The sequence below is a fragment of the Uloborus diversus genome, chromosome 7, assembly GCF_026930045.1.
Source record: "Uloborus diversus isolate 005 chromosome 7, Udiv.v.3.1, whole genome shotgun sequence".
NCBI classification, from domain to species: domain Eukaryota; kingdom Metazoa; phylum Arthropoda; class Arachnida; order Araneae; family Uloboridae; genus Uloborus; species Uloborus diversus.
In genome coordinates, this window is record NC_072737.1 from 139,311,000 (window position 1) to 139,332,028 (window position 21,029).

The 21,029-nt window shown below is 34.0% G+C and overlaps 2 protein-coding genes across 3 annotated transcripts in view; one reads left to right on the top strand and one right to left on the bottom strand.

Annotated features, from left to right (window-relative positions):
- Positions 1-479: 479 nt before the first annotated feature.
- On the top strand, positions 480-13,524 carry LOC129225553 (invertebrate-type lysozyme 6-like). The gene is made up of 4 exons (XM_054859997.1): positions 480-674; positions 4,121-4,179; positions 10,587-10,722; positions 13,265-13,524. The coding sequence occupies exons 1-4, from the start codon at positions 614-616 to the stop codon at positions 13,474-13,476; spliced, it is 468 nt and encodes a 155-aa protein (XP_054715972.1). The 5' UTR covers positions 480-613; the 3' UTR covers positions 13,477-13,524.
- Positions 13,525-14,111: 587 nt separating this feature from the next.
- LOC129226446 (PI-PLC X domain-containing protein 1-like) overlaps positions 14,112-21,029 on the bottom strand; it is a 39,698-nt gene continuing 32,780 nt past the window's right edge. For both annotated transcript variants that reach the window (XM_054861052.1, XM_054861051.1), the window contains exons 2-4: positions 18,000-18,118; positions 15,925-16,236; positions 14,112-15,042 (exon numbers count right to left, since the gene is read on the bottom strand). In XM_054861052.1, the coding sequence (XP_054717027.1) occupies positions 14,117-15,042; positions 15,925-16,236; positions 18,000-18,102 (1,341 nt within the window). In that variant the 5' untranslated portion in view covers positions 18,103-18,118 and the 3' untranslated portion in view covers positions 14,112-14,116. The remainder of the gene's footprint in view (positions 15,043-15,924; positions 16,237-17,999; positions 18,119-21,029) is intronic.

The window sequence follows — 21,029 nt, forward strand, 5'->3', positions numbered from 1 at the left end:
CAGACATTGGGTTTTTTTTTTTCTAAAATTTGAAAAACATAATTCTGACTCCTTTCAGGACTTGGAGCACTAGTGCTGTACATTTCAGTTCTTCTTGGAAGGGGGGTGGGGGACATTCATATTGGGTAATTATTCCATTGGTAATGAAAATAAAATGAATGTGATTGAGACTCACTCTACTTTATTAACAATATTTCTCGACCTCAAAGTGATGTGCTGTAGGGCAATAGTATCACTAACTTTGTTGTCAATCATGTAATTTGTATACCTGAAAAGAAAGAATAACGTTCCATTATCAATTTTACTTTGATTGCATTTGAAATGTCGTTTGTGTCTTCCCTATAACAATTATCACATCAGCTATTTCTTTTTGTTCAAATGTATTGTTAATTTCTTTGCCAAACAGGACTTGATTTCTCGTGAAGAACCCACTTTTCAGCCAACCTGCCTGACACTTAGAGGAAAACCGCAACGGTCAAGGTTAAAATCTATGATGAATCTCCTAAAATAATGTAAACCAATAAATAGCAAGGAGGGAAAAGGCAAAAATGTTTCTTACTTAAAATAATAAGTTGGCTGCTTGTGGAACTTAGATGACACTTGTCTAAACAAAATGGCGTTTCACAGAGTTCTTACTGTTCTATTTATATTGTACATCGCTGATTGCCTTCACGGTAAGTTTTTAAATTTATTGTAGTTACCGAAAAACATGTTATTTTGAAAATCTTCTAATTAATTGATTGAGCATGGTTGCTATAGAGTAACTTTTATTGATGGAATTCAAAGTAAATAATTCCTAATAAATACGTTTATTTGTCTCTAAGGGGAAGAAATGAACTAGATTGTTTGGACTGAATAGTTAAAACTAGTATACAATATCCAATTTAAGATAAAATGTATCATTTGGAAAAAAATACACCGGTGGTACAAAAAATAAATAAATAAATAAATGAATAAAATAAATGAAAACGTCATACTTAGAATTATAGAAATTTTGAAGTCACAACAAAAATCTAAAGTGATGTTGAACTTTTTAAGTGACGTTCTTGACAACAAAATAATCGTCTGCTGAAAATAAAATAAAAAAAAAAAAAGAAGTATACCCGATTTCGAAACATAATTGAGAAAAAACAACCTAAGTACCATTCACTTCATTGTACACTGTACTGATACATGCACAATTTAGCGAAGCTGTTATTCGCAACTCCAGCGCTCGAATACGCTACCATGCGGTGATAAACAATACTAAAGAAAAAGGTAAACCATTCCATTCCACGTGTTTCCTTTGGAGTAAATTACAGGCTTCAGACAGTTTATGATGTAATGTAATTTCAGAAGAATAAAAAAGAAAGCTTCCCACAAACACGATGAAAAATTACTGTCATCCACTAAGTGTCAAAACAAGTCATAAGTTACGGCATGCGTTTGTTTTACCTTTTTCATCCGCCATTAGACAGTGGCTGCAGCACCCCCTATAGTTTATTGGAGTTTCGAAGTCACATGATATGTAATAATTATCGTTAATGTAGCTGCTATAGCAGCAGCAGCATAGCCAACAATTTCTTTAGAGTTTAAACATTATATTTCATATTTCATCTATCATTTAAACACCTTACATACTGGCATTAAAGTACTAGCATCCTTGATTGTTAACCGATATGGTTAAACTAAGACTAGATCTTCGAATCACCTTCAAAAAACTGATTTTAAAAAAAAGTATCAATCGAATTGGTTCATCCAGTGAGAAGTTATAGATGGATCCAAAAAATAGTATACATTATGTTACAGCTTAGTTACAGATTATCGATGTAGTGCTTCGTTAAAATGTCGAAAATGCAGTGTGATCAAAAAATAATAACGTTTTGATGATATAATAAATTAAGCGTGGTAATTTATTTTAAAGCTAATATTTGTTCAAAATACTCGTAGTGTCCATGTTGAGAAGAATACAATTTTCTGGAGATAGAAAGATCCACGTGCCACTCACATTTTTGTACATACTGAAAATTACAAAAGAAAAAAAGTGATCAATTTTTAATTTAATAGTAGGGGAATGTGAGGTAAAGTGAAATAGTTGAGATCACATACCTTTCTCAAAATTAATAAACTGGATATTTACTTCGGAAATAAAGTACACAAAGAAAGAAAAATGTATTTTGTAATAAAACTTGCATTGAAGCATTAGTTTTTATTTTCGGCAGTAAATTTGTACCTCCAGAAAAGAAGTGGAAAATGTTCTCCTCCCCCCTTCCCTAATAGGGCTAAGTGAAAAATGAAATATTTTTCAAATAAGATATTTTCGTTTTGATGATTACATTTTTTTTAATAAAATGAATGAGTGAGAGAACGGATGAAAATATGTAGGAATATATAATGAAGCAACAAATGAATTAATTAATTAATATTGGGAGAAAAATAAATGAATGAATAAATTAGTGAATGAATGACTAAATAAGTGAATTATCAAGTGAAAGAATGTAAATGAATGAATAAATAAATGAACACGTAAGTGATTTAATAAATAACTGAATAAGTAAACAAAATGAACTATTTCACTGTGCCCCCCCCTGCATGTTTTCCCGCATGCACTTGACTAATTGTACAAAACATTTAAAATAAAAATAAGCTTAATATCAAATAAATAAATATTGCAACGAATAATAATAGGTTCCAAATAGTATTTAAAATGTTAATAGTAAGAACTTTAGCATTTTTTAATAACGAAAATAATTTTTGACTTAAACAAAACATTAAAATATGAGTATCATTTTTTGAAAATTGCTTGTATTGTCATATGCTGTGATCTCAAGAGTTAACTTTTCCTGACTGCCTTATACTTACTACATATGTTACTATATAGTTAAACTATTACTGAATAGGTGGCACAAAAAACAAAGAAAGTGTTTCAGCATTACAGTTTGCCCTCGAAGCTCTTCGATTTAGAAATCTAAAAAAAAAAAAACTAGAAAATTACCCGTCAAGGTATAACAGGTGAAAATTGCTTCTACATTTGAACGAAGCAATTGCCTGTTTTTTGATATTTTGTAAGAGGAAATTTGAACCCTAACTCCAGTGGATTAATGTCAGTCTTACCAGTGGAACAGTTAAGTTACCGGATCCAGTTCAGCCTTGTCAAAATAAAGCATTTCCCTGCATGTCAAACATTGCCAAAAAATATTATCAAATTATCATGCCGTGGCGTGAGTTTCATTGTTAGTTACGTCAGGAGCGTTACTCGATCATTTGCTATTATATATATGAGGATTTAACAGATGCATTTTGTTTCTTACTACTATTGATTTTTTACGATAACATGTGTTTCTCCATCTTATACTTCTTCACAATACATTTTTATAATAAATGCACTTTTTGCACAAAAAATGAATATGGTAACGAAACGCATTTGTTTTATTCCTTAATTTTAAAAGAAGTGTCTAGTATCGGTATAAATACCGGTCTTTTGGTATCACGTTTTAAGAACTACCGAATACTGGTATTACAATCAATAGTTGTATTGTAGTCTGAGCTACGATATATAATTAATACACCGGCGCGACGTCTCTGAGCTGTCATTTCAAAAATAATATTTGTAGTAGTTCCACTTTTTCTATTCGTATATGCTAAATGGTTCGTATATGCCAAAAAGAACACCAATTTTATATCACCTCTCCTAACTTTTTTTTAAATCATAGATTTTATTCTTTCATTTGGATAGATCCTAGCATTTCCTGATTTGGTTTAGTAAGGTTCTGTTTCTGCTTAAAATAATCAAAGTAAAATCTGCACTCCAGGGTCCCCCGTACCTACCACTATTTTGTGGTTTAACCAGCTGGATGGAATCCTGAAGACAGCTCTGATTTTTTGATCCAGACCAGAAACAGAGCAATCCCTGATCCAGAACCCCCAGAGGTATCATTTTACTTCGAGGACTTTGTGAGTATATTTAACGTCTCCGAGTCACCATTAATGAAGATGGTGATTCTTCGATCCGGCGGGGATCGAACCCGTGACCCTCCGGCCCCGAGTCCGATGCCTTGCCGATCAGTCTACCACGGCCTGATCAAAGTAAACTGCATGTCAACACTACAAAAATACTCAGACATCTGTTTTCCTTTCATAGCACAAGGTTTCAAGCCTGCTGGACAGATAACTCAGGAATGCTTGGATTGTATTTGTGAGGTATGAATTTTATTTCATGAATTACGCATATGCTTAAGCAAATCCTATCTTCTTACTTTTCTATCAGAATATTTTGATCAATAACATCTTATTTTATTTAAAATCATTTGAATAATGTTTAACTTTAAAAAGAGAAATTTTTGAAGTAAAAAAAAAATGTAATTTTGTAAAACCCTTTTAATTTTTAATGTGCCTATAACTAGTCGATTAAAAGTAAATATTTCAGTTGTAGGCTCAGACGACCATTCTTAATTTTTTGGTAGTTCTTATGATTATTCACTAGCTGTGTCGCCCGGCTTTGCACGGTCTACCTCGAAAATAAAAGTTATGTCAAGTGACGCGTCCTGGATCTATGAGTGAATCTGTTTGTCCCAGCACCAACCATGTTGGAAGAAAGAAATAAAAGTGGATGTATCTGTCCTAGAGCAGATTCAGATGCTACATCATTGAATGATTCAGATTTAGAGTTTTTTACTGAAGATAACGCTATGTCTCAGCCATTGAAACGGAAGAGGTCTACAGAATACCCTTTAATACTCCTGTCAAAAAGGCTCGTCAGGAAGAAAGAATCTTAGCTGAAAACCGCAAATTATCACAAAAAGTCCCCAAAACAAATCTATGAATCCCAGAAAAAAGGAATGCAAACCCAAAAGAAATATAAAAAAGAACGGAGGCAAATAAAATAATTCATTTCAAATAATGTTTGCATTTTTCAGCATTTACTTCTGAAATCAGTTAAACCTTTTATATGGTGTAATGTACCTAATTTTAAGCGATTACAACACTAATTTCGCTTTTTTTCATTCATTGGTAAAATTTACTTGCTTATTTAAAGCATCATTGAGGCTTTATGTGAAATTTTCTGTGTCTATTATGAGTTTTTCTCCATTCGCTAACTTTCCCCATACAGCTCGCCAACTTACCCAGTGACTGGGCAAGTGTGTGAACTCTGCGAAGATTCACAAAAAATTATGTAAAAAATAGATAAAGAATAGTACTGTCAAAACAAAAATACGACTTTATTGCTGATACCATACAGATTATCCAAGCAATAAAAGAAATATTTTCTACTTTATTTAAAACCTTTAAAAAATAAAGTTTAAAAAGTTCGCCAACTGTCCCCGGTCTCCCCTACTATTTAGAACTTCCAATGAACTAATTTTAAAAAGTCATTTGCCGAAATATCTACACTAGATGGCAGCACTAAATTTCGCAGTTAGCTTGCTTAATGCATTGACGTCTTTATGTTCATTATTATAGCTTTTAAAATCAGGGCAATGGAACTTTGACAAATTTTCGGAACTAAACAAGGAAAAGAACCAACGTTTAGAAGGATATAAAATATATTTATGATGAATTATATATATATATATATATATATATATATATATATATATATATATATATATATATATAAATTGATCAAATTTCATCAAATTAATTGTGCTTTTTTAAACCAGTCCGGCTTCTTTGGCGATTCGGGTAGGTCCTCTAATGCATTTGCCCCCTTTGGATATAGGCCCTGTTTAAACTAATCGAATAATTTTTAAATGGGCATTTGCATGATAGCAAAACGTGTCATTTCTCGTGTCAATGTTTACATTCGTGCCGAAAATGACTATACATGGTAAGGTAAAAGCAACGTTATTGAAATTGTTAGGGGTGGGAGGTTGTTTTGAGGGGTATTTTTCTCCTTTGGGGGGATTCTCGCTTTTGAGGGGAAGTTCTTCGCGATATTTAGGGGGTGCGCCCCCCCCTCCCCCCATATACATGTTTTATAGCACGCTTTGCGTCTGAGTAAAATTTGAATATTGCACAAAATAGTAGTAAAGACATACAGCTACAAGTGACCGCCCCATAGCAGAAGCTAAAGCAGAATCAGGGCCGTCTGTAGTAGATCTGCCGCCTTAGGCAATACTGACAAGTGCCGCCCCCCTCCCATTGAATAATAATAATAATAATAATAATAATAATAATGATAGAATCCATCTCAATTCAACAAGGGGCATAACATGGTCTCCTTTTTTTTTTAAATTTAACATTAGTTAAAATTCATAAAAAATTAAGAAATAAGTTTTTTTTTTGTTTTGTTTTGTTCCAAAAAAATTCCTGGGCCGAGATACAGGCCGCCAAAGATGGTGGTCCTGTCACGATTTCTCACTTGGGATTTTCGTCAAAATCTTTAAAGTACATTATCTCAGGAACGGTAGAACATATTTTGTTGCGATTTGCTTTAAATAAAGCAAATCGCAACAAAAATAAAAGGATAATTTTAAATAAAAGGATATTTTTTCTTGTTTAAAAAAATATGCAACATTTTGAAATTCGTGCTTTAGTTTTTTCCCCACAGTCTTGAAAAAAAAGTTTAAAATAATTTTTTTGATTTTTTCCAAAAGTATTAATTTTAAAAACTTTCATTTTTTTACAGTTTATTAGTACTACTGAGCACTACGTTTTCTGAAAAGGAGAGCATCCACTTTTTAATTTAAGAGATTTTAGAGGCATTTGAAAAAATGGGGTTTTTTAAGGAACTCTTTACGTAATGGCAGACCTGAAAGTTCAAAAAAAAAAAAAAAAAAAAAATCGCAAAAAGTGATCAAAAAACTTTTAATTAAGTTATACAGCGAAATTTTCATTTTGAGTTTCCACTTTATCCAAAAGTTTTATTTTTTATGAAAACAAGAACGCAGTCTCCAGCTGATTGGCTGCATATCCCCACGCAAGCTTTCAGCGTAGCGCCAAAAGAATCATTCAGCGCACTTTGCCATCTGATTCTCACTAAATTCAATATCCTGAAAAAAATGGTGACTCAAAATGAAAATTTCGTTATATAACTCATTCAGAAGTGTTTTCTGGCCACTTGTTGCGATTTTTTTTTTTTTTTTTTTTTTGAATTTTCAGAATTGCCATTACGTAAAGAGCTTCCTTAAAAAACCCATTTTATTAAAAAATGCCTCTAAAATCTCTTAAACGAAAAAGTGGAAGCTCTCCTTTTCAGGAAACGTAGTGCTGAGTGGTGCTAATAAACTGTTAAAAAAAATGAAAATTTTTAAAATTGGTATTTTTGAGAAAAATCAAAAACATTATTTTAAACTTTTTTTTTTTTCAAAAGACTGTGGAAAAAAAACTAAAGCACATATTTCAAAATGTTGTATACTTTTTTAAACAAGAAAAAATATCCTTTTAAATTTAACAAACTGCAACAAAATATAATTTACCGTTCCTGAGATAATGTACTTTAAAGATTTTGACGAAAATCCCAAGTGAGAAATCATGACAGGACCGCCATCTTTGGCGGCCTGTATATCGGCCGGGAATTTTTTTTGGGGAAAAAAGAGTATTTCTTAATTTTTTATGAATTTTAACATATGTTAAATTATAAAAAATCGGAGAACATCATGTTACGCCCCTTGTTTAATTGAGATGTAGTCTACCAAATATAAAATAATAATATTTTAATAAAATAAAAATAAATGTTAAGTGCTTGAAATTAAAGTGAGTTTCTATTTAAAATTCCAAACTAGGTTTTGCATATCCAAGCATTGGTACACACTTTAAATTATCTTTGTTAACATTAAAGTAGTGTAGCTTATGGCACTGAAACAGATATTAATATTTTTAAAAGACTTTTAGGGCTATTTTCAAAAAAAAAAAAAAAATGTCCCGTGCGTAACGCTAAGTTTTTTTTTCCAGCTAATCAAAGCCTTTGGAAAAATAATGCTGTTGGGGAATAATACTTGCTTTAACATACTATTAAAGCATAACAGTTAATTCCATATTTAATTAATAGTTACTTGAATAAAATAAAAAACTTAGCGTTGAGCACGGGACATTTTTTCGAGAATCGGCCTTTAAGTCACGCAATTTACCGCCACTAAAGTTAAATTGAATTTCTTGTGAAATTCCGAACTATGTTTTGCATATACAAGCACTGGTGCACACTCTAAATTATTATTTTTTTTTAGCATTGAAGCATATAACGCTGAAACAGATATTCATACTTTTAAAAAATATGTTTCAATTTCGAAATTTGCCGCCCTAGGCGGCCACCTATTAGGTCGCCTACCCCAAGAGCCAGGCCTGAGCAGAATTACAAGCAAATATTGAACAGCTTTTTCAGACATACAGAGACTGTTGTCCCGCCATAGTGATGTTTTGGGCTCATCATTCTGGAAAAGTCATAATAAAGCTGTAGGAAAAAAGCTCATAGAAAAGCTGATTGTTTCTGCATTTGCTTGCAATGGGGTCGTTTCCAAAATTTTAAAAGTATTTTTTTCTGAAAGAGCATGCTTAAAAACATAGGATCTAACCATATTTTAAATTATTTATTTAAGTTTAATATTTTTAAAATATTACTTAAATCGGTGCGTTTTCATTGTTTACATTTCTGTCGTGTGACATCACAAATGATGAAATGCCATTTAATGTTGCCATTCACAGAACAAAATATTTAATTCGCATCTTTACTCACGTGTAATGGTTGATACCAAGCGTACAGCGCAATTTTAATTCGCTGTTTGATTATCATTACGTGGAAACATAGTAGAAAGATGCGCCAAATTGCATCATTTGTGACGTCATAAAGATCACGCCTTGTTTGAAAAATCAGACATTTTAAAAAATTAATTTAAAAAAAACAGTTGGGGAAAATGAATTTTTTTTCTGGGTCCATTAATTTTTTTTGCTCATTCTATCCATTTCAATGATTTAAAGTAGTACTTTTGACTGAAGGAAACCACCCCATTGTGCCTAGCTTTAGGGTTTCCAATCCCGCACCGAATTCAGTCCCGTGGGATTTCGGGATTGTAAGGCGCCAATCCTGCGGGATCCCGCTTGATTGACTTTATTCTTCTAAAAATTAAATTTTCATGTCAAATAGAAAAAATTGTGCTTTTTAGGTAGGGCTGCTTTTATTACTTGAATTAATAGTCTTCTTGAATTTCATGCAGCAATTGTAAAGCACTTCCAAGTCAGATCCTAATTAGCAATTATCGTTTCGTAAGCATAAAGCTGCCGCTCGTTTGGGATGATAAATGATATTTGCTCTAAAAATAATGCGCTTGATGAAAACACGTGCTGTGGCTCCACTGCAATCACTTTTAAGTCAAATACTTGTGGACATTTAGAAAAAGATCCGCTTTAATTTCATTTAACTTCTGAAATAGATTTTTCTTTTCGTACGTTGGATTTTTGCTCAAAAACAGCAAATTTCGGACAAAACCGATGTGTGTTGGATATGTGTTTTGCTGTATCCAATTTAACTTGCATTGATGATACCCTAGTTGCTCTCTAACGTTGGTCATTGTCTCAGTGAATTTGATTTATTACAACAAGAGGTGAATACTGTTTTATTTCTCCATTTCAACAAGTCGCTGTCACAGTAAAAGTGTTGGAATAACTAATTTATAACTAACTTTATCTCTCACTTTAAAGAGGAATTCAAAAATATGAGCAGCTTAACTTACTGCACTGTCATGCGAGTCATCCTGTGCTTAATACAAGTTTCTTTCGCTCCTTTTAAAGCCGTGACGAATATTCAGATTTTTCATTGCTTTATTCTTTGGAGTGCACATTTGTAACTTAAAGGTTTTGAGTGCCTTACTAGAGCTTACAGAAGTGCTCCAACATTGCATTCAGGCTACTCCAGCGTATTTTGGTATGTGTAATGCACTTCTTCTGTTTTTTCTAAAGAGTAATTTACTGAATTTTAAATTTTAGTGATGGTTTTCGAAAATGCTTATCGAGTTTTTCGAATTTTCTCAATTGTTAAACGCAAGGAAACTGAAACCTCCGAATGAGAATACCAATTCGTTCTCAGAAAAATATACTCAATTCCTATTGTGTTCTTAAATGGTAAATCCATCGTTGGTCATTTGAGACACAGCTTTTCTTGCTTTTTTTCTTGCGGATATACACAGAAGAAGATTCAAACTTTAGATGATGCTAGTGAAAATAGCCGTTTTATGAGCGGCAAAAGTTGGAAAACGCTTGAATGGAATTGGGATTGAGAATCCCGTGGGATTGAGAGCAAAATCCCGCGGAATCCCGCGGGATTCGGGATTGAAAACTCTACCTAGCTTCGGTTGTGAAGCTGTTATTTGCAACTTTATACCCAAGCTTGTATCTTAACTTTTCCATCAAGATCGCCGTCCCATATTTACTGTAGAAATCTTCCTGGTGTACAGAAATATTTAATGCTACCAATGTGAAGATTTGCTAAACTTTTATATAAAATTTTTGCCTTCAGTTTTGTTATTGGGTATTCCAGACTGATGAGCTCAAAACAAGTGCAAAATTGCAGTGTTTGGATGGTGTAACAAGCTGTTCGGTATTTGATTGCAAGATATATTTGGCTCGCTTTTATTTCCTCTTTTTTTTTTTTTTTTTTTTTAAATATATTTCTCTAGGCTTCGTCTGATTGCGTAGAAGACATTGGATGCGTGAACGAAGATCCTGGTCAATATTTTTGTGGCCCCTACTACATTTCGTATGCTTATTGGAGGGATGGTGGAAGTCCAGGAGAGAACTCAGAGGATCCTTTAGGTACAATTCAAATCAGATTGGAATTCTTAATGCTCTTTTTAATAAAAAATCTGCACAACAAGAAACTTCTTAATATTTGTTTCAAAGTTAATTTCTTTACTTTATAATGTAAAAACTAGAATTGAAAGAGCACAGTGTTCCTATTATTGACTGCTGTTCCAAGGGGGCTTTACTTGCTCAGATTAATCTGTGTATTTAAAACCGGTAAAACAAGCAATTGGTAGTTGCGGGGCTCTGTGCGGGTGTCAAATGTCAAATATTATTGCAGACTGTTGCAGCCTAAAATCTTGCACAATGTGTTCATTTAACAAGGGGTGCCAATGGAAGGGGGGACGCAAGTTGCGCCATCAAAACTGGGGGGGGGGGGGTAACTTTTTAAAATTTATTTATTTAAGTTTATTTATTGATTTATTTTTAGTTTAAATTATTTACTTTGTTTTTTTTTATTGTGTTTACATTTCATTTAATTACTTTATTTAGTTTGTGTGTGTGTGTGTGTGTGTGTGTGTTTGTATGTCACCGGCGTAGCACAGAAAGTTTCTAATGAAGTAATAATAAATATTATTATTGTAAGTGAATAAATAAATAAAAATTATTTAAAAAAATAATAAATAAAATAAAAATGAGAGCTAAAAAATAAAAAAGGGAAAGAGGGTTGAGAAAAAGGAGGAGGGAGTGGATTATCGCCCCTGCATTTAACTGTTCATTTATTTATTGTATTTTACTTTTTTATCGCTACGCTTCTTTGCCAGTTTTCAGTCACAACAAAATCGACTTTTTTAATTGCTGAATTTACGAAAGCTTATTCCTCCCCCCCCCCTCCGTCTTTTTTTTTCTTTTGAGTGGCATATAAAGAAATTAACTTATGTAAGGGAACTTTAAGTTTTTGAGTAAAACGCCTGCAAATGAGAATGGTTTGTTTCCTTCAGTCAAAAGTACTACATTTAGAGTCAATTAGAAAATGGTCAGATCCTATGTTTTTAAAGCATGCCCTTTCAAAAAAAAAAATACTTTTAAAATTTTGGAAGCGACCCCATTTTTTCTACCGTTTATACTTGTTATCTCATTTAACATTTTTTTAAATTAATTAATTTGTTTTTTGTACCTACACCCTTTTCCCTCTAAATGTTCATATGTTCTTATTTTGCAAAACGATTTTAAAGTTCTTGAAAGTGAAAATTTTCACAAAGTTGTACAGAAGTCTTTTCGCTAAAAATTTCTTGTTCACAAAAACGAGTTGAAATAATGTGAAGATTTTTATGAAAACTTTAAACCAACATTCTATTTTACGTAATAAAATGAAAAAGATTGCGTTAATATCAGAACTGCACTTATATATAGGACCTATACGGACCTTGACCATTTCTGACTCTATCAGACATCCTTATCCTCATGGACACCATTCTTGTGAAACATTTCACAATTTTAAAAAAATAATAATAAAATGTATTCTTTTTTTTTTTAGAACTATTACGTTTAATTTAGTTTTCTAGTTAAAATCTGTGCGAATGCTCTCGTTCTTGTTTCATATAGCAAATTGGAACTTAATCCGTATACATCAGGCAACTCCCCAAGTGAAAACATTTTAAAAATCTCAAAGATAAATATGATAAAAATCACCATAGGCAAAAACAAAAACTGTAAAAACATTTTTAAAACACAAGAGTCAATTTGCAGAATATATTTTTAACTTTAAAATTTTTAAGAAATTAAAAGCTGAAAGCATATCGTAAGAAGATCATGTGATTAGAACATGAGTTCTTTGGCTCTTAAGTATGAAGTATAATAATCACGTCAGTTGTAATTAGAGTCCAGTCCTTGATAAGCAAGTAAATGGAGTGAATTCATTTTCCAGTGTTACAAATTAAGCATTTACTAGATTTAAAACCATTAAGAAGGGATAAAAGGTAGAAAGAGTGAAATTAAATCTCCAATTCTTAAAGCAAGGAACCCTAGTCACGTGGCATTTTTTTCAAAGGAAGGACATTGGAAGAAGTCTGGGTTCTTTTACTAATCTCACTTAAATTCGTCTCTCATTCGTCCTAGTTGAATCACGTGACTGGGGGTCTTTGCCTCAGCTTTTCCTAAGCCAGCTTTGCCTATTGGGCTTCCTGCCTCTAGTTACTAATTCCTGCTCTTTAAACCCCAATATTTTGCCAAGGCCTTCGGCCAGGCTGTCATACCCGGTCCAAAGTCTAAATCTTTAAAAATATCGTAGCGTCTAAAATGTCAGACAAGTAAAAATACGTGATCCAATGGGTCTCATCATGGCAAAGCTTGACCACAGAGAGATGGCGGATGACCTTCAAGCAGAAACATCATTTGTATCATTTGAAATAGGTTGTTTGTCATTATTTTGTAATCGATAGAATCAGCGAGAACGCCCCTCTTACTACTCTAAGCTTTCCAGCTGATTCCTCCTATTACAAATGAGGCTTCCGCTTCAAGGTCATTCGCCATCTCTCCGTGAACTTAAGCTTAACTAGAATAACTTAAACTTAAGCTAGAATTTCTATTTATCAATATTTTCGCCATTTTTTAGATTTCGAGAAGTGCTTGACACACAGGAAATGTGCAGAGGCAGCCATCAGGGGCTACATGCAGAAATGGGGCCAGGACTGTGACGGTGACCAACAGATCAATTGCTTCGACTGGGCCAGGCTGCACAAATCCGGCCCCGAAGCTTGCAACTCCACCTGGACGCTGAATTCCAGTTACTGGTCGAAATTCATTGCTTGTTACCGATATACATGATGCAGAGTTATCTGCACTTTGTATAAAGAATAAAATTTACTACAGGGTTTTGAGTGATAACTTATTTATATATTTTTTTTCTTGTAAACCGGGCCTGATTAATGCACTGCCCTACAGATCCATGGACCTGCTGGGCACCATAGTATTAGGGTCACCAAAATAGGGTAAATGCTTTTCTTCCTGCACTTTTTTAAAATTTTCTACTTTAAAAATAAACTTTTCTTTCTTTTTTTGAGCGGGGCACCAAATTTTACCATAACTTGAGCTACTTTGTCTTGATCGCGGGCTAGAGAAAATATTCCTTAGAACAAACCCCCTTAATGAATTCAATGGCGCAGTCTGCGTATAACCCTCTCTAGGTGGGAGAACGCCTGTATATATAATATATATATATATATATAAACAGTGTGCTAAATTGGCTTAGGAATTTGTGTGTTCTCTTCGAACAAAAAGACTGAAAAAAGATTTTGCAAGTTCATGCTACGCTTACTCGGTTAAAGAATGGATAAAATCATTAGAAAGACTATGTCAACATTTAACCATTTTTCAAAGTCTTACTGAAAATTTCCATTGGTGCTGTTTTTGTGTGAGTACCTAAAGTCAGTTAAGTACAATAAGTATAACAAAATGTTTTTATTTATCATCGAATTACGTTGTTTGGCCCAAATTTCTTCATATTTGCTTCTATAGAAACATCAATGATGTTATTTCCCAAGAAAAAGTCTGTTGCTACTATATTGGCACAGTTCCACCACCGATCACGAAACCATCTAGTAATTTGAAGATTGACATCTTGAGCCATTGCTCTCAGTCCTCCATATTTGTCTATCAGCACTCCAGAAGTCGTTGGAGTCAGCTCCGCCATTGCTGACCACAGTCCTCTTGGCCTGAAATGGCACATATTCCTGTCTAAAAACTCTTCCAGTTCATTCCTAGTTTCTTTATTGCCCCATAAATGGAACACTCCAGGATAAAGTAAGTTGCTTTCGATTCCTTGCTTGGCAGCATAACCGACAAGTAACCTCTTATTGTTTCTCCAAAGCTCATTCAGAGGTACGGAATATTCATACTTATTAGGAATCATATAATGTCCCAATATATTCACAACCATGTTCATCAAATCTTTGTGCCGGTCGTCAACCCAGCTATCAATGAAACCCATGTAGAACAAATGAAAATCTATTATGACAATTTCGTTGGTATTGTCCAGAAAACGCTTCACTTGCATCAACACCTCTCTGACGGTGTTGTTTGTCCTCAAGATATTGTGGGTGATCCAAAACTTTTCCTTGCTGCCAGCAACATGCTGGAAAATGACTCGGAAGTCCAGAAATCTGTTGCCGTAGACCAACTGGTTGAAGACGTCTTCCTCGTGACATATCTGGTATCTGATTTTGGCACTGTTTCTGTCTGGTCTGTACGGCTCGTAACTTCCTGCATTGTGAGTTCCAGGCAACATGAGATCTTTCAAAGTTTTATTCCCAATCACATCTTGCATTTCGTTCATCCAGTGAGGCCGAGCTCGGATGCAAGACTTGGCTACCAAGCGGTTTAAGTTGATATAACCTGCAATGAATCAACACCAAAAGTAAGACCAATGTTGTTTTTAGCAACAATATCACTCAACAGCGACAAAACTACTCATTTGAAAAAAATAATATTGAAACCTTAATATTGAAGAATGTCAAGAATTGCTCAATTTTTAATTTAAATTTTCTTGGCTGCTTTAGAAAAAGCCTTAATATGAATATTTTAAGATTAACTGAAATTATTGATTGTTATAACCAATAAATCATATACATACTTATTTTGTTTCATACTTCTTAGTGAGAAACTGTCTTTAGATTTAAAAAACAAGAGATATACTTTATCGGAACTTTTGGATTCATGATTTCGGGCCAAAAATTATTTGAATTAGTCGAACACCCTCAGAAGTTTCCACTCGAGCTACGGGCCCCAACTCAACTCATCCAAGAGATACATATTCATCGATACATACATTATTTTATAACTGAGATCAAAATAAAAAATATATTACTATTTTTACTTGAAAGTGATTACTTGAAATTGTTAGGCAGACAACAAAAACGTTTGCTGACAGTTAGTTTCTAGTAGTTAAAGTTAAAGAAGTAATAAAACAAGCAAACCAGGAGACGGATACAATAAGTTTGATAAACAATCAAGCAAGCTGGTTACCAATGGCAGTTATTTTCTTACTAATAGCCCTTTATACATGTAATTGAATCTATTGATAGTCTGTTTTTTTTTTTAACTGCAAGGAGAGTCAGTGAAACTTAAAGAAAAAAAGAAGGTCGGAGTTGGCATGTGTTCTAACGACTCCGACTTGAACTCCTTTACCCTAAAATCAATCCGACTAAGACTCCACAACCCTGGCGTAAAGCAGGGTTAAGTTCCTGTAGCCAAAATCCAAAAGTGTGAAATAGTTACCTATCCAGTAGCCAAGGCATCCATCACTGAGTTTATTGTCAATAAATTCGATTCTGGGAAAAAGCACTCGAGTTCGGTAGTATCCATCGGGATTCGATCTTGTGGGAGCAATTTCTAGTGGGTCATTACTACTTTCCGCAGGATCGTGGTTGAACAGTCCAACCCAGGAAGTTGGATCGTCGTTCATGCCTTGTGGTGCGTCATACCAATTGAGCTCCAGCAGTCTCTCGGTAATAACGCCATCTGCTGTGTGAGAAGCCAACGAAGAAACACTCAGAAAGACTCGAGGTCCTGTAACTTTATCTTCGACATCTGGAAAAGAAAGATTACTTGATTGGAGAAGATTAAGAAGAATTAATTTTACCAGATAGGCAGAGTCAGATAAAAATATAAAGTATCTGCGCACGCAACTCAAAAGTATCTGCAAGCTAATCATTGTCTATCACATAAAAAAACGGGGAGGGGGGGAGGGACTGTTCGGATTCCAAAATTAAAACAGAAAAAACATTTTTAATCAAAAGAAATAAATACTTGCAGGTATATGCTTTGAGGTTACAAGAAACTAATTTCCATGCACCTTCTTACTTTACATTGGAAACGCTTGAAACATATATGGATGAAGCTAAATCATTGCTACCAGCAGATCTTGCAAAGCTACCACAGACCGCATTTTGACCTTGTTTGGATCTGTCAATCTGGAAAGCTCGCAGGTGACTGTGAGTTAGCACTTATAGAGAAATTGCATTCATTAGAGCATCTGTTCCTAACCTAAGGGCGTAGAGAAATTTCAAGGGAAGCGTGAATGCCTAAAAAAATAAATGAAAAGGTACAACTAACTATAAATGGCTCAATTTGTGGCCCCATGTAAATATTTTGGACATTAATGTCTCTTTTTGAGATTTTTTGTGCAGTTTTCATCCACATATCTCTGAGAATGGATTTTTAGCACTGGTATACAAAGATCAAAATACACTCACTCTGACCAATGAATTAGAAACCTTTGCACTGTGCTGACTGTGCAAGGGTCTGGAGGGAGTATCATGATATGGAGTATGTTCTGCTGGCATGAACGTGGTGCCTCGAGGGTAAACTATAAAAACAGCAATACGATACCTAGATATAATAGCAAATCAAGTGCACCCTGTAACGTTGCATTTATAATGTAATGTTGCACCGTGATGGCGACGGATACTTCATGGACGATAATGCCACTATACATTGTACCAGTAGTGTTGAATATTGGTTCGCTGAGCATCTGTCTGACTTCCAATACCTTCCTTGGCCACCGCATAGCGCGGATCTTAGCCCCATAGAAAATGTGCGGGATATGGTGACACCCTCCTCTTGACAGGATTTAAAAAGCTGCATAGCCAATGCATGGTATTCTCTGGGTAAATGCGCTCCAGAAGCTTGTAGACTCAATGCCCAAACGAATCAGAGCAGTTATCCATGGAAAAGATTGTCCAATAAAATATTGATCTTGGGTTTTAAATTCATTGGTCAGCGAGTGTATGAAGCAAGGCATTAAAAGTAACTTAAGGTTCCCTTTCTCACAGTTACAACTTAATATTTAAAAACCTGTGAAGAAAAAACAGTAGCAACACTGCCGTTGATGCTGTGAAAATGACAAGTATTGCATGCCTAGATTACTTCTGATTTGCATTTAAGTCTTTGATTTGATACGTTCTAATAATTAGGTACGTTCAAAATAAAATTATGCGTAGCGATATTAAATTAAGTGTACCTTAACGTTTCGATTTCCCAACTTGTATTGAGTATCACCATACTACCATATCAGTATGGTAATGTGTGGGAGGGAGGCACGATCTCACATCAGTACAGAAAGGGGGGCGCAGAGCCTGAAAGGTTGAGAACCTATGCATTTAGAGAATGAAGCTCTGAAGAAAATGATTCTGAAATTCTAAGAGACAGACTCTTTTGAAGTGAAATCTGGAAGAGGGAAGAAATCAACTGCTTCGACATGAGTAGAAGATTAGGGATTTGATTGTATCTCTGTCATCATCGCCTCCCTTCATATACTTCTACTTCTACACAAATATCGGAATCAGACTTACCAATTCGTTGCGATGTCACCCAACATTTAGCTCCACTATAAGTAAAATGGATGATTACAGACCACACAATCAATGTAAGCGTCAACTTTTGCAGAGGTAGCATTCCTCCACCTTCCGAACTAAAAAGAAGTGTATGAAAATAATGTAACATCCCAATGAAATAAAAAATCAAAAAAGTTAGTTTTCAGTTCATTTTATATAAATATCCGTTTGCTTTCATAATAAAGTTATTCACTTGTGCCATTTGCCTCATTGGTTTCGTCACTGCATTACAGCAAAGCAATTTCAACCCTAGCAGCACGCGTAATGTTTAAACGTTTCATAAACGTTTTAAAAACATTAATGAAATGAAGTCTGCTACTAGGGAATGAATAACCATGTTGTGCCTGACTTCCATTTAAAAGTAAAAAAAAAAAAAAAATACATAACTGATACACTTTAATGGCAACGGTCATTTATGACATTCAAAAGATATTCCTCGTGAACAGTTATTGCAGCGTTCCAAATAAATTTGCATTATCTACATCAGCCACTTTCGTTAAAATATCAGAGCAACTTAACTAACAGAACATTTAATTAATTAAACGGAACATTAATTTTTAAAAAGAGGTATCAAAATGTTTGCTGAATCCAATGAAGCTAATCCGCAACCTGCTGCATCAAATGAAGTCTGTCCACAATCTGGAGAATCAAGTACAGTTTGTTCCCTACTTGGTGAATCAAGGGAAGTTAGTCCACAACCTGGTGAATCAAGTGAGAAAAATACTACAACTTATTCCAAAAAAGCGACACGTCGAAGGAAAACCAAAAGTGGTCCGTATGAAATCGGCAATTTCAAAGGGTTTATACGGCGTTTGAGGAACATTAATAACTCTACAGTCAAAATGAGGATGGATACAGGGACTGTTCAAAGAATTGAAGATCTCGTGTTTGATACAATTGAAAGATTTGATCGAGAACTGAGAATGCTAAAAGAGTTGAAACCTAAAAAAACTCTAAAACAACATGATCTGGAAACAGCTGTAAAGTTGTGTTTGCCAAAGCAACTTGCAATCTCCGCTGCAAAATATGCAAGAAGTGCAGTGAAACTTAATATGAAGAAACCTTTTGGTATTTCCGAAGATGAAAAACTAATTCCCATAATATTGTAGTTACGTTGATGGCCACAAAATGGCACAGTTTATCAGTAAAAATTGCTTTATTTGAAACAGAATGCCTTTATTTCAGTTTAATTCATTTGAACATTCCATTGATTATGTATACCCAAAGTTTGAAAAAAAAAATTAAATAATTTTAGAATAACTTGTTTTTCACTATGAATCAACGCTTTGCAACTAATTTAGGAGAATTATCATAACGTAGAACACTCAGAATGGATTCAAAAATTTTCGCCAACCTACATTATAGTCGAACCAAAGAGTCTTCTTGTCAAGTGTTACCAAAATCAGTATTGCTGAGATTTAAAATTTATTGTCTTATTTTTAAACGAAACAATCCATTAATCAAGACTAAAAACTACATTAGAATGAAAAAAGTTCCGCCAAATGATTTATAAGCAATTATAATATTAAATAATGTGTCAAATAAATAAATACAAGTCATCCATTAAAATGCAAAACTAAGTATGAGGCCAAAAATGACGAAGCTACTTGAACAGTGGGAAATTTTTTCGCCAATTTGGCATGTTCCACGTTATGATAATTCCCTCACTATTTTAGTTGAGAAATAATCCAAAGCAATAATACAATCCTGGCCTTACTTATATCGACGACTTTTGGAATTTTGAGGACATTTCGATAATCGATATCTTAGAATTTTTTTCGTCAATTGAGGTAGTGAGAAGCAAAGGGATGCAAGTGGCAAAATTAAAAATTTGGAGATAACCAGTACAAATGGTAGGTGAACCTCTCCTCTGTCTTGGGGCAAGAGATGGTACTAGTAGCCCTGGTAGGTGCTGCTGTATAGCATGATTTAGAAAAAAAAAATTCAATCAAAGCCTACTTAGGATCTGATCTTTAAACGCGTTTTACTCGAAAGTTAAAATAGTCTACTTGCATCCCTTTGCTTCTCGCTGCCTCAATTGGGATTTTGGTGCGGTTGCCAAGTTTTGCCCTTGGTAATATGTTATTGTCTAGTCAATGAACGGTTTGAAAAAACAAAAAAAAACCTGTAGTTTTGCAAATTGGCACACACTACAGGAAGGGCTCCTGATGAACATGCTAAAAGTCCCCGGTGGTAGGGGGGGGGAGCTCGCAGCGCCATTTAGGATTTTAGGTGTCTCTTTTCTTTTCTTTTCTTTTTTTTTCATCTGATATCTCAAAAACTACTTACGAACAAAATTGTTATATGATGAATTAAAGAGCGTAACATTATCTTTATAAAGCTTCATTCATTTTTTTATTGTCGCTATAATAGTTTCCGAGATATTAAATTTCAAAGTTTGTGGTTTTTGAAAAACTGACAATTTTTTCCCTCTTTTCTATTTTTGGAGCCTCCTCAGTGATTGATTTGATAGGTTCCTTTCTCTTTTCAGTCTGAAGTAGTGAAGGTCATTATGGTGATTTGATTTATTGAAACTGGAAAGCAGGTGAGGATACTTTAAGTCCCCGGTGGTAGAGAAGGAGCTCTCACGACCATCTTGCGTGTTTTCAGTTTTTGTCTTATATCTCAAAAATTATTTAATTGCAAATAAAATTGTTACTTAATGGATTAAGAACGTAAAATTTTCTTTAAAAAGCTCTTTTTTATTGTATCTATAATAGTTGACGAGAAAATAAATTTCAAAGTTAGTGAATTTTCGGAAAACTGATCATTTTTTTCGCTCTTTTCAATTTTTGGAGCCCTTCGAGGATTTATTTGATGTGATTATTTCCTCCTTTTTGTCTGAAGTAGTGCAGGTTAACGGGAGGATTTTATTGCTTGAAATTAGACGGCAAGTGGGGTAGGAAGAAGGCGAGTAATGCAGAAAGACAAAAATATGTAAAGGCGTTCTTTTCATTCTTTTTTTTTTTTTTTTCTGTTACCATAATC

What these genes read in the sequence shown, in the direction of transcription:
- LOC129225553 (XM_054859997.1), top strand. Translation starts at nt 614, where the DNA reads ATGGCGTTTCACAGAGTTCTTACTGTTCTATTTATATTGTACATCGCT. An exon ending in CATCGCTGATTGCCTTCACG is followed by an intron (nt 675 to 4,120) that starts GTAAGTTTTTAA and finishes TTCCTTTCATAG; the next exon opens with CACAAGGTTTCAAGCCTGCT. An exon ending in GAACTCAGAGGATCCTTTAG is followed by an intron (nt 10,723 to 13,264) that starts GTACAATTCAAA and finishes GCCATTTTTTAG; the next exon opens with ATTTCGAGAAGTGCTTGACA.